The sequence below is a fragment of the Schistocerca serialis genome, chromosome 3 (genome assembly GCF_023864345.2).
Source record: "Schistocerca serialis cubense isolate TAMUIC-IGC-003099 chromosome 3, iqSchSeri2.2, whole genome shotgun sequence".
Classification (NCBI taxonomy): Eukaryota; Metazoa; Arthropoda; class Insecta; order Orthoptera; family Acrididae; genus Schistocerca; species Schistocerca serialis.
The window spans coordinates 521915153-521927335 of NC_064640.1; the positions used below are offsets into that span (position 1 = coordinate 521915153).

The following is a 12183-nucleotide window of genomic DNA, read 5'->3' on the forward strand; positions in this document are numbered from 1 at the left end:
AATTCTCTCGCAGTTGAATTAATAAAAATATCTCGCGATTGTTATTTGTTGCGCGTCGGAAATTTACAAGATGGCGCACTACGTCTTCTAATTCTGCGATTGTTGAACATAAAAAAGTAATTATCAAAGTGTAATTGTGTGTTGCCACAAACACTACCAGGATTTTAATATGGACAGGAAAAGGTTCTGCTTTAAGTGGAGCTAAGCCAAGGTGCAGCCACTGCATGCGTTTGCGCTTTCCTACCTTAATTCCGCCTGAGCTGCGTCACTCACGATTACGTTAGTTTTGTAAATCCTTGTCCTTGTTCCTTCTGGTTATTGTGCCATCCGTTTATGCAGTTAATATTGTTTCACTTTATTCGTCATTTTCCATGTGCGTCATGTAACAGAGAAACAGTAATTAGTACAAGTACATTTGTAGCACAACAATGAAGTACTTACTCTTTGTTCCACCAGCACTGTCCCTGTCAGCGGCCGCCAGTGTGGCGAAATAAATAAAAAACATTTTATATTTTAAATTCCACGTCATTGTTGATTTAATCAGAGTTCTCACCTTAGACGTAGAATTAGTCCTTCTGCCACAATATTAATTCATTAGTCGCCATCGATGTTCTTCTCTTTGTTGACCGTGTGTACCATCATGAGTCGGCATCGGTTCACTTCACGAAGACGGTGGAAACCAAGGAATACTATGCTACGTCGCTATAAATAATTTTTGTAACACTTCGATACATTTCACTATTTTTTATTCACAACACAATAAGACTTGCTGTGCTCGTTGCACAAACCATAATTACCAACCATATGGCTGCCTTTCCGCACAGTCCAAAAATCACGTCCGTCCTCCACAAGGCAACAATCGAAAGTGTCCCTTAGCTCCTTGGAGTATCAAACAAAAGAGAATCCAATGTGAACTTTGCAAAGATTTTAATATACATGCCTCTCAATTTATCTTTGGCGCAGCTTTTAAGATATTGTATGTCTCTGCATAGGAATGTGTCATTACAATGCATTGCCATCCAAAGTATCACACACCTGATAAGAGACATGTCCTGCCTCTTGTAATGGCCAGAGTTCTGCTTGCAACTCTAAATATAGAAGTATCAATTATGATATATTAATGGTGAATTAACAATTTCGTAAAATTGCCTTACACAAGAAAACACATTTAATTCTGAATTAAAATCAACCTAATTGCACCTCACAACTGGAAAAAGACTTTTCACCATGGTGAGAACGTGTTTGATTCTGTACCCTAGCCATTATTCCAGAGGAGGGGGAGTGAGGGTGTCAATATCACACTAGTTCACAACTGGGGAAGAAAAAAATTTATAACACTTAAGATTGTCACCAATGAAACATGCTACATGCAAGGAGAAAACCAGTTATCTACTGGCATCTGCAAGTACTGTTCCTGCCTTTCTTTTAGTTTATAAAATATGGCTAGAGTGTGATACTGCCCTCCCCCCTCCCTCCATACAATATTGCCTTAGGTGACAGACTGATCTCTAGCATACTCTGAGGGCTGCGTAAGTTTGATAGGTGGAAATTTGATTAATCCCTGCCATTTCAAAGATTTATAAGCTTCACACACTGTGGATGACACCTAAATAAAGAAGCAGGACGTGTGGTAACCATTTTCATAAAGCAAAACAACTAATACATTATTCATATTAATCTTCACATGATGCGCACAACATCTTAAAGGAATGGGATGGATGATAAGCATATTCGTAAAGAAACTAATATGTTACTGCCATACATCCATAAACAACATTACATTAAATTATATTATATTCAATATCATCCTTATCTATCCTTCTGAAGACCTGTGTGTGTCTTGATAACCCACAAATTTGTCACAAATGTGACATTTTTTATCATACTGGAGTTTTTAATTCAGTTCCTGTGTGTGCACAAATAAGATAATGAATTAAGGATGGGTCCACCTTTTTACCACCACAGTTGTAGCACCCTTAGTAGATTCTTTACTGGTTAATTTTAGGTTAAGGAATATCATATATCAGATTTTGTTATCACGCAAATTGTATGTGTACTTTCCCTTTTATTTTATAGTGTGTGTGTCAAGGTATATGGTACCTCAGATTTTGTTGTCATTTAAATTGCATGTACACTGTACCTTTCATTTTATATTGTGTGTGTCCTGTGGCTGCAACCAAAACTAGCTCCAAGTCCAAACTCCTGCAAACACGAGGAATATTAGAAAATCGTCAGCATTGAGGTTTTTTTTTTTTTTTTTTTGTTTATTGTCCGATCTTTAAAATGTATATCCTGGTAAGATCCGTGGCATATGCCCGTCTTTGTCCGTGCCATTGTAGTATTTTCGTAGTCGTTAGCTGACAGGTTTGTTTTGGGCATCAAACTACTTTTTGTGTTGATGAGCTGGGCGTGTGGACATCTATTGCTGTTGCCCTGGAAAACCCCATGTGTGTCCACAAGTTATGCTTGGGAACCAAACTGTTCCCGCAAACATCGCATATCCCTACACATCTGAAAATCACATGAACCAAAACCGGACTGTAACGAGTTCACAATATGGTACTCATATTTGAAAATAGAAAGTTTTCATTTAGTAGTAGTAGTAGTGGTAGTAGTAGTAGTAGTAGTAGTAGTTTATTCATCCAGCGACAATGTACATTGTGTGGATTTGATGGTAATGTCAACCTTCATTGGTTAAGCCTGAATGCAATATGGAGCAAAAATTTCTGGAATGGAATGTATTTTCGGTCGAGGAAATAAGCACTACGCACTAGTATGTGCGACATTTGTGTTCGTTATCTTGCTACTATCGATATGAGAAGTTAACAAAAGAGATGACGAAAGGAGAGAGAGAGAGAGAGAGAGAGAGAGAGTGAGTATGTGTTTTTTATTGGTTTCTAGCATACAAACGTTTGAGCCATCACAAATAAATGTTCTGATACACATAACAACGTAACAATTTTTTTTTCGTATGTGTTGTTTGATTTGAAATATCAGAGATAACATTAATAGTAAGGCTAGGCCACGGCCGCCTGTATTAGAGGCCGGAGTCGTCAAGCCGACAACGTCGCAATTACGCATTTTATTCTCGTTTCCTTGCAATGATGAACTGTTCAATAACTCACATGTGCTTCATAGCAGTATATTATGACGTTTCTTACCCGAGATTTGGAGATAAAAGTTCAGTAAACAATTTTATGAGGTGCCTACTAACATTATTTGCAGATTTACAATTATTTCAGTCTGTTATCTGAAATGTATTATCATGTTCCTTCCTATATAAATGACAAACTAATATAAAAGTTTCTGACAGGTGCAACATATCTTGCACACCTTTGTATATGAGGGTGGCATAATAGCAATAATTTTTAACGAACGTTTATTGTGTATTGTTCATTAGTATGTTAGTTTTTTTTAAAAAAATCACAGGTCATACACAATCTACACATCTTTCGGAGTCAGAATGAACTGGGGAACTTGCTGTAGGATTTGCATAAGAAGCGTGACTGAAATTTATCAGTGCATTAAAGTTTATTTCATAGTGCCCACCTCCTCCTTGCCAGTACTAATCAGAGCATATAAGGACTGAGGTTATGGGTAAGAAAGAAGTTTCATAATTTTGTGTCAAAAGTTATGTAATGTTTTTAATTTTCTATTAACTCCCTCCTTCTTGGAACATATTAAATGATCATTTTGGAGTTTGGTATAATTATTTAACAATATGTTACACATAATGGAAACCAGCTTTTTGTAGATATCAGTAAGTGGCCTTCCACAGAGACATGAATCTGTTAGGGAATCAGTAGGGAATTTGAACACTGAGATGAAACCCTCTTCCTTGCTGGATTTGTAGTTGCTGTTGCGACCAGGAACACATTTTTCTGGCATCTGCAAATAGAATGATGCATTAATTGCTAACGTCAAAATACTGTTATGTAAAAATAGCAAATGAGAATTAGAGTGGACTGGTTTTTTCTACTGCTTGGACATCACGAAACACAAGTCTACAAATAGAATCAAATGTGTAGAAATATTCATAATATTAACACAAAATCACTTAGGAGAAGATTCTGATACTAAACTTATGAATTCAAAACTTTACTTTCAAATTATATCTAGAATATAGTAGAACTTTTGTTGCAATTGTGTAGACGAAAGTCGATCACGTAGCACACTTGCACATATACATGTAAAAACACTACAAACTTCACAGACTTGTATACTTACATTGTGTTATATCTTCGACTGTAGTCACGACTACTTGCTATAATTTTTGCAGGGTCCAGTATAGCATAATTACACTGTAATGTCGGATAAAAGAGACACCGCGAAAGTACGTAAACAACTGCTTCCGTTCGCTACCTTATAGCCACAGCCATGCGGTAGGCCCTAACGTAACGTTGCCACATTTCAGTCCTCCGGCCTCTAATACAGGCGGCCGTGGCTAGGCAGATAAAATACTTCCCAGTCTCCCTGATACAGAAATATTCTTCCAGAAAAATTTCCCAGAGATTTTTGTTTCTCCATACATTCCAAAAGAAAAATATTTTCCCCAAAATTGCGAAAAACACCACCAATCTGGAGTCGTTGATACAAAAGTGCTGTTGCAATATCACCTGCGATTGCAGAGACTATTTCCGAAAGGATCGATAGTGGGGTATAATGTTTGTGTTTTGATTGTGTATTTTGCATTTATTGTTTCATTTGTGTTTGTGTAATGTATTGTTATTGTGTGAATTCACTGGATCAAATGGATAGACCTTTAAAACAATCTTGGCACGCCAGATAAACGTATAATCGAAGTCGTTTTTGTATTATGACGCAGCATGATGAAGTTAGCAGGTCTCGTAAGAGGCTTTTCGATGCTCTCGGTAGCAATGCGAGCAAGTAAGTAAAATTTATTACTTTAAGTTTTCCTTCCCTATTCTGCCTCAACTCTGTATAATGTGTATTTGAAATCAGTACTTAATTATTACAAATATTTAGGTTATGTACTTGTTAAGGACGCTATATAGAAATACCAGTCTTCAGTTTGAAAATGATTGTTATGTCCAGTCTGTAGTGTTAGGAAACAGTTTGTAACGCTCTTTGTTATGTAAGTGTTCAGAGTCTTTTAACTGATTCCTTTGTCGATTGAACTTCAAGCAGAAAAGTAATTCTTGCCGCTAGAGAAATCAGTGTTGTGAACGAAATCTTAAATCTGTTTCACTTATAACTTCATGCAGAGCAGAATGTGTGCAATTATTTTGTAAAGTAATATGCCCCAGATTGATTTGGTAAAGTAATATGTCCCAGATTGATTGGGATTCATGTTGTTAACGTCAGTCCGAAAATTGAATGAGGATTATGTATTTAAACCATCGCCATGCGATTTTCCTTGGCCTACAGCAAACATCTCTCACCCCTTTTCGCCTCACATTCCATCTCCTCGAGTCATCTCTCGCACTTTTATCATTTTTATTTCATCCTTTTCTAACGGTTTCCAGAAGATATATTTGTAATTTTTCTTTAAAGTTGTCTTCACTATACTGGGGATTGATGGACAAGTGATCAAAAACAATTGTTACTACATAATCGCCCCTGTTCTGTTACATTTGTAGCTCAAATGTAAACGTAGGACGCTACCTCAATTCTCAAACAAGATTTACAGCTATTTACTGCAGGCTCTGAACGTTTGAGACACTGTGGCTGAAGTTCATGTGAGTATTTGATCAAGACCTGAGAAACATAAATAATTGTCAGAACAGTTAATAAAGACTTCGAGATCTCTCTTAGTGTGTAAACAGTCTAAGGGAACATAAGAAACAGAACAGGTGCCGAGAGTAATGATGTAGCAGTCAGTGCTACTGGTGTTTAAATGCAGCCAGAACTGGTAACAATTGGTTGAGATTCCAGTGTCAGATAGAGTCCCTATCATGGCCTTTACTGTATGAGGAGTTTATTTTTTCAAGGGTTATTTTATAATGATATAGGATCTGTCCACTTGAACAAGGAAAATGTAAGTCATGTATAAAGATGTATGAATGTACACACATGTGTAATAGGGAGATGGAAACAATATGTTGGAGCAACTGTCTTAGCAGTTACCTGAAGTGATATAGAAATGCCTAAATCAGGAGGGATGGACAGAGCATGAACCTCCATCCTCCAAAATGTGATGCACATGTCTAATAAACAGCTGTCTAAGTTACACAACATACCTAAAAATTAATTAAGCTCTATTCATTTGGTTTTTTCACTACACACAATCCTGTGTACTTTCAGTTGACATTAGGACCACAATCATGCTGCCATGCCTGTGTTAGATCTCCACGTCCCTTTCGCTTATCAGTAAACTCAGGCAGCATCCTCTCATCGTGAGTGAGATGCTGAACCCAGAAAAATGGGGAGGCATTATCATTATCCACTAGCAGTCACCTTTTTAATTATTAACTGCTACTCTCGAGTTCTGTAAGTAGTATTTAACTGTGCAATGTGCAATAGTTAAGAGATGCACTCCAACTACCCTTTCAAACATCTATTTTATTTGTCTCCTTCATTCTCTTGAGCAAATTATTATGCAGTTTTATTCCTTGATAGAAAATGCTGTGTAGGATTTTTGTTACTTTATTCCTGGCAAATGTAAGTCTGGCTCTTGTTGCAAGGGCATGTATAGAACTTTTTGTGACACATTTACTATTGTTTTTCGCGATATGCACAACATATTGACAGATAAACTCACTTCTCATAGTAAGGATACCATTTTTCTGTTTTTAATATTCCTTTACAGTGAGCCTTACTATACATTCCTTACAGTTCCATTCTGCAGTTTGAAAATTGTGTTCATATTTGTGCTTATAAGCCCCAGAACAGAATTCCATAGGTAAGAATGGACAGTTTATGAAGACTACGGTTCCACAAGGCACTGACTTAACTGATGACTGTACTCTAAGGTTATAACGTGCCAGTGACATCCTCTTTGCCATTATCATTGTATGATCATTCCATGTCAGTTGACAATTGATATTCATATCACTAAAAACTTTGACCTTACTACATAGTCAGTAAATTCATCATTTATGTTTAAAGAGCCAGAGCTGTTTTCCTTTTACAAGCTGAAGTTCACAGAGTTTGTTTTCTTTATACTCATTATAATTTATTACACACTGCCCAATGGTACACATCCATGAGACATTCATTTGCCTTTCTTCAGTGACTGGTAATGTTGCTGTCATCAGAAAACATTTTTTTTTCTTCATGTCTTTAATAGTCTGGAGACTAACTGGTATATGTGAAAAACAGAAATGATCCCAATATACTTCCCTTAAGAATGCAAATGGCAATATGTAATTGTTTCAGTAAAAATTTGGCATCATCTTATAGTCACATAAGTGTTTTACTAAAACTTTGGCATCATCTGAAGAGTGGGCTGTCTCTCTCTTTTGTACTCAATTTTCCAAATAAGACTGTAACCACTCATCAACTGTTCCTCTTATACCTTGTGCTTCTAGTTCATTTAGTTATATATTATGGCCAACAGTGTCAAAAGCATAGGACAGGTCTAAAGTTATGGATATAGCATAATCATCCCTTGATCTGATGGAGTTTCAGTTTCTTGGAGATATATGAGTCTCACCTTTGCCTTCAATAAAGGTAGAAGCTGAAGTAATGAATTAAAATATGTGCCATCGTCAGGATTTGAACTTGGGTCTCCTGATTTTTATGCAGGTGTGCTAACCACTACACCACCATGGTATTGTTGCTGCCACAACTGAATGGGCTACTGTAATCCAATGCCCTCCCTAAAACAAACTGCATTTCTCATCTTCAGCTCATTTTCCCCTTCTTAAATTGTCATTATTGCCAAGGTTCTCCAATATTGGAACAGCTGAGAGCCTCAGAAGCACTTATGATTTATGAGGGGAGAGGATAGGCTGAAGACATGCATGAGGTTTATGTTAAGGAGGTCATTGCACTAGGGTAGTCTGTGCAGTGGTGGTAGCCACAATACCACAGTGGTTTAGTGTTAGTAATTTGTCCAGTAATCTGGAGACCCAGATTCGAGTCCTAGCTGTGGCACAAATTTTAATTTATTACTTAAGCTTCTATCCTTATCAAAGATAAAGTCATCCGTGTCGAAAACTTCAGTTACCAATTTATTAACTCTGTTGTGATTGATATTGTACTTCTGCCATCTAGGAAGCCAAAGTGTGATTCTTTAAGAAGGTTGTATTGATTCTGGAACTCATTAATCTGCCTTTTGTGACAGATTCTATTATTTTTGAGATGATGAGAATAGGTAAAGGCCTTGTAATTTCCAGTACTTTCTGTATTACCTGTGGCTTTAGATGTCATCATTTATTGTGTGTGTTAATGGAATTTATATACTGCCCATCGAGTTAACAGAAATGTCCAATCCCACCCGTTAGCCTTGACCAATGATGTCACCAATATGGGGGAAACTACCATTCACAACAACTACCATATTGTGAGTATGACGTCATTACGTACACATGACAAAAAACAGAAAAATAGATCAAAAAACCATCAAATACTTATTCCTCCTATATTATCATGAATCTAACGGGACAAGTGGGGGAAATTGAGGGTTTTTGGGTGGGGACAAGCTCATAATAAACACACGCCACTAAACCAAACAACAAAGCTGGTAAAATAGACAGACCATAACATTGACAAAATCAACTTCAAACAATATCCAATGGAATCGAAAGCTTCCGTTGACCTATATAGCTCAACGAAAAGTATCGAAACCAACTCAGAAACCACAAAACCTACAACCACTTCCACAATCATCACTACCTCGAAAACCACAAGCAAACACCAAATCTGGGATCGAACAGTACCCTTGACCTATATAGGTCAATGGAAAGTATCGATACCAATTCAGAAACCACAAGAAAACACCAAATCTGGAATCAAACACTTCCGTTGACCTATATACGTCAACGGAAAATATCGATAGCAATTAAGAAACCCCAGACCTACAATCACTTCCATAATCATCACTAGCTCAAAAACCACAAGAAAACACCAAATCTGGAATCGAACACTTCCCTTGAACTATATAGGTCAATGGAAAGTATCGAGACCAGAAACTACAAGAGAAAACAAAATCTGGAATTGAACACTTCCCTAGACGTATATAAGTCAACGGAAAATATCGATAGTAATTAACAAACCCCAGACCTACAATCGCTTCCATAATCATCAGCACCTCAAAAACCACAAGAAAACACCAAATCTGGAATCAAACACTTCACTTGACCTATGTAGGTCAACAGAAAGTGTCGATACCAATTCAGAAACCAAAAAACCTACAACCATTTCCACAATCGTCACTACCTCAAAAAGCACCAAATTCAGGATCGAACACTTCCCTTGACCAATATAGGTCAATAGAAAATATCGATACCAATACAGAAAACACCAAATCTGGAATCGAACAATTCCCTTGACCTATATAGGTCAACGAAAAATATTGATACCAATTCAGAAACCCCAGAACCTACACCCACTTCCACAAGGAAAAACCAAATCGGGAATCGAACACTTCCCTTGAACTATATAGGTCAACAGAAAGTGATGATACCAATTCAGAAACCACATCTTCAATCGTCAGTATCTCAAAAACAACAAGAAAACACCAAATCTGGAATCGAACATTTCCCTTGACCTATATAGGTCAACGGAAAGTTTCAATTCAGAAACCATAAAGCCTACGACGACTTCCACAATCATTACCTCAAAAACCACAAGAAAACAGCAATCTGAAATCAAACACTTCCCTTGGCCTATATAGGTCAACGGAAAGTATCGATACTAATTCAGAAATCACAAAACCTACAAGCACATCCACAATCATCACTACCTCAAAAACCACAAGAAAACACCAAATCTGGAATCGAACACTTCCCTTGACCTATATAGGTCAATGGAAAGTATCGAGAGCAGAAACTACAAGAGAAAACAAAATCTGGAATTGAGCACTTCCCTTGACGTATATAGGTCAACGGAAAATATCGATACCAATTAAGAAACCCCAGACCTACAATCACTTCCATAATCATCAGCACCTCAAAAACCACAAGAAAACACCAAATCTGGAATCAAACACTTCACTTGACCTATGTAGGTCATCGGAAAGTGTCGATACCAATTCAGAAACCAAAAAACCTACAACCATTTCCACAATCGTCACTACCTCAAAAAGCACCAAATTCAGGATCGAACACTTCCCTTGACCAATATAGGTCAATAGAAAATATCGATCCCAATACAGAAAACACCAAATCTGGAATCGAACAATTCCCTTGACCTATATAGGTCAACGAAAAATATCGATACCAATTCAGAAACCCCAGAACCTACACCCACTTCCACAAGGAAAAACCAAATCGGGAATCGAACACTTCCTTTGACCTATATAGGTCAACGGAAAATATCGATAGCAATTAAGAAACCCTGGACCTACAATCACTTCCATAATCATCACTACCTCAAAAACCACAAGAAAACACCAAATCTGGAATCAAACACTTCACTTGACCTATGTAGGTCAACGGAAAGTGTCGATACCAATTCAGAAACCAAAAAACCTACAACCATTTCCACAATCGTCACTACCTCAAAAAGCACCAAATTCAGAATCGAACACTTCCCTTGACTAATATAGGTCAATAGAAAATATCGATACCAATTCAGAAACCACCAAATCTGGATTCGAACACTTCCCTTGACCTATATAGGTCAACGAAAAATATCAATACCAATTCAGAAACCCCAGAACCTACACCCACTTCCACAAGGAAAAACCAAATCGGGAATCGAACACTTCCCTTGAACTATATAGGTCAACAGAAAGTGATGATACCAATTCAGAAACTACATCTTCAATCGTCAGTATCTCAAAAACAACAAGAAAACACCAAATCTGGAATCGAACACTTCCCTTGACCTATATAGGTCAATGGAAAGTATCGAGACCAGAAACTACAAGAGAAAACAAAATCTGGAATTGAGCACTTCCCTTGACGTATATAGGTCAACGGAAAATATCGATACCAATTAAGAAACCCCAGACCTACAATCACTTCCATAATCATCAGCACCTCAAAAACCACAAGAAAACACCAAATCTGGAATCAAACACTTCACTTGACCTATGTAGGTCAACGGAAAGTGTCGATACCAATTCAGAAACCAAAAAACCTACAACCATTTCCACAATCGTCACTACCTCGAAAACCACACCAAATTCGGAATCGAACACTTTCCTTGACCTATATAGGTCAATAGAAAGTTTCGATACCAATTCAGAAAACACCAAATCTGGAATCGAACACTTCCCTTGACCTATATAGGTCAACGAAAAATATTGATACCAATTCAGAAACCCCAGAACCTACACCCACTTCCACAAGGAAAAACCAAATCGGGAATCGAATACTTCCCTTGACCTATATGGGGCGAGGAAAGTGTCGATACCAATTCAGAAACCACAAAACCTACAATCACATTCTTAATCATCAGTACCTCAAAAACCACAAGAAAACACCAAATCTGGGATCGAACACTGCCCTTGACCTATATAGGTCAATGGAAAGTATCGATACCAATTTAGAAACCACAAGAAAACACCAAATCTGGAATCAAACACTTCCCTTGACCTATATAGGTCAATGGAAAATATCGATACCAATTCAGAAACCACAAAACCTACAACAACATTCTCAATCATCAGTACCTCAAAAACCACAAAAAAACATCAAATCTGGAATCGAACACTTCCCTTAAACTCACAGGGTGAAAAACAACTCACCAATACCAACAACACAATCCCCCGACACATGATCCACAAATCATCTAACCAGATAAAAACACGAATAAAAAAATCGAAAACTCACCACGTGAAAGCTCCAGTACTGCCTACTAGTTCGGACACCACAGTCTCACACACAACCACCCCCCCCCCCCGCCCCCCCCACACACACACAGAATAAAAGACAACCAAACAAACTTCCCAACCCCTCCCCCAACCCCAAAAATCAGAACCAAAGAAACAAACAGTAACCAAAACAAAACAAAAAAACCATTCACAGCCTACAACTAAAAAAACTCAACAAAACAATTTCACGCATGCCCAACCTAGACTTCTCGAACCAGGTACCCCGGCGAATGGAGCGC

At 37.5% G+C, this 12183-nt stretch overlaps 1 protein-coding gene and 1 long non-coding RNA gene across 4 annotated transcripts in view; one reads left to right on the forward strand and one right to left on the reverse strand.

The window, feature by feature from the left end:
- Positions 1-3617: 3617 nt before the first annotated feature.
- LOC126469531 (uncharacterized) lies at positions 3618-4458 on the reverse strand. Its single transcript, XR_007586004.1, has 2 exons — positions 4228-4458; positions 3618-3888 (listed from the first exon to the last, which is right to left on the reverse strand). It is a non-coding gene; the product is annotated as an uncharacterized LOC126469531 (long non-coding RNA).
- A 187-nt stretch (positions 4459-4645) lies between these two features.
- Positions 4646-12183, forward strand: part of LOC126470398 (transcriptional adapter 1-like) — a 178391-nt gene continuing 170853 nt past the window's right edge. For all 3 annotated transcript variants that reach the window (XM_050098242.1, XM_050098241.1, XM_050098243.1), the window contains exon 1: positions 4646-4887. Coding sequence is in view for 2 of the 3 variants with exons in the window: in XM_050098241.1 (XP_049954198.1) it covers positions 4817-4887 (71 nt within the window). In the remaining variant the exon portion in view is untranslated. The remainder of the gene's footprint in view (positions 4888-12183) is intronic.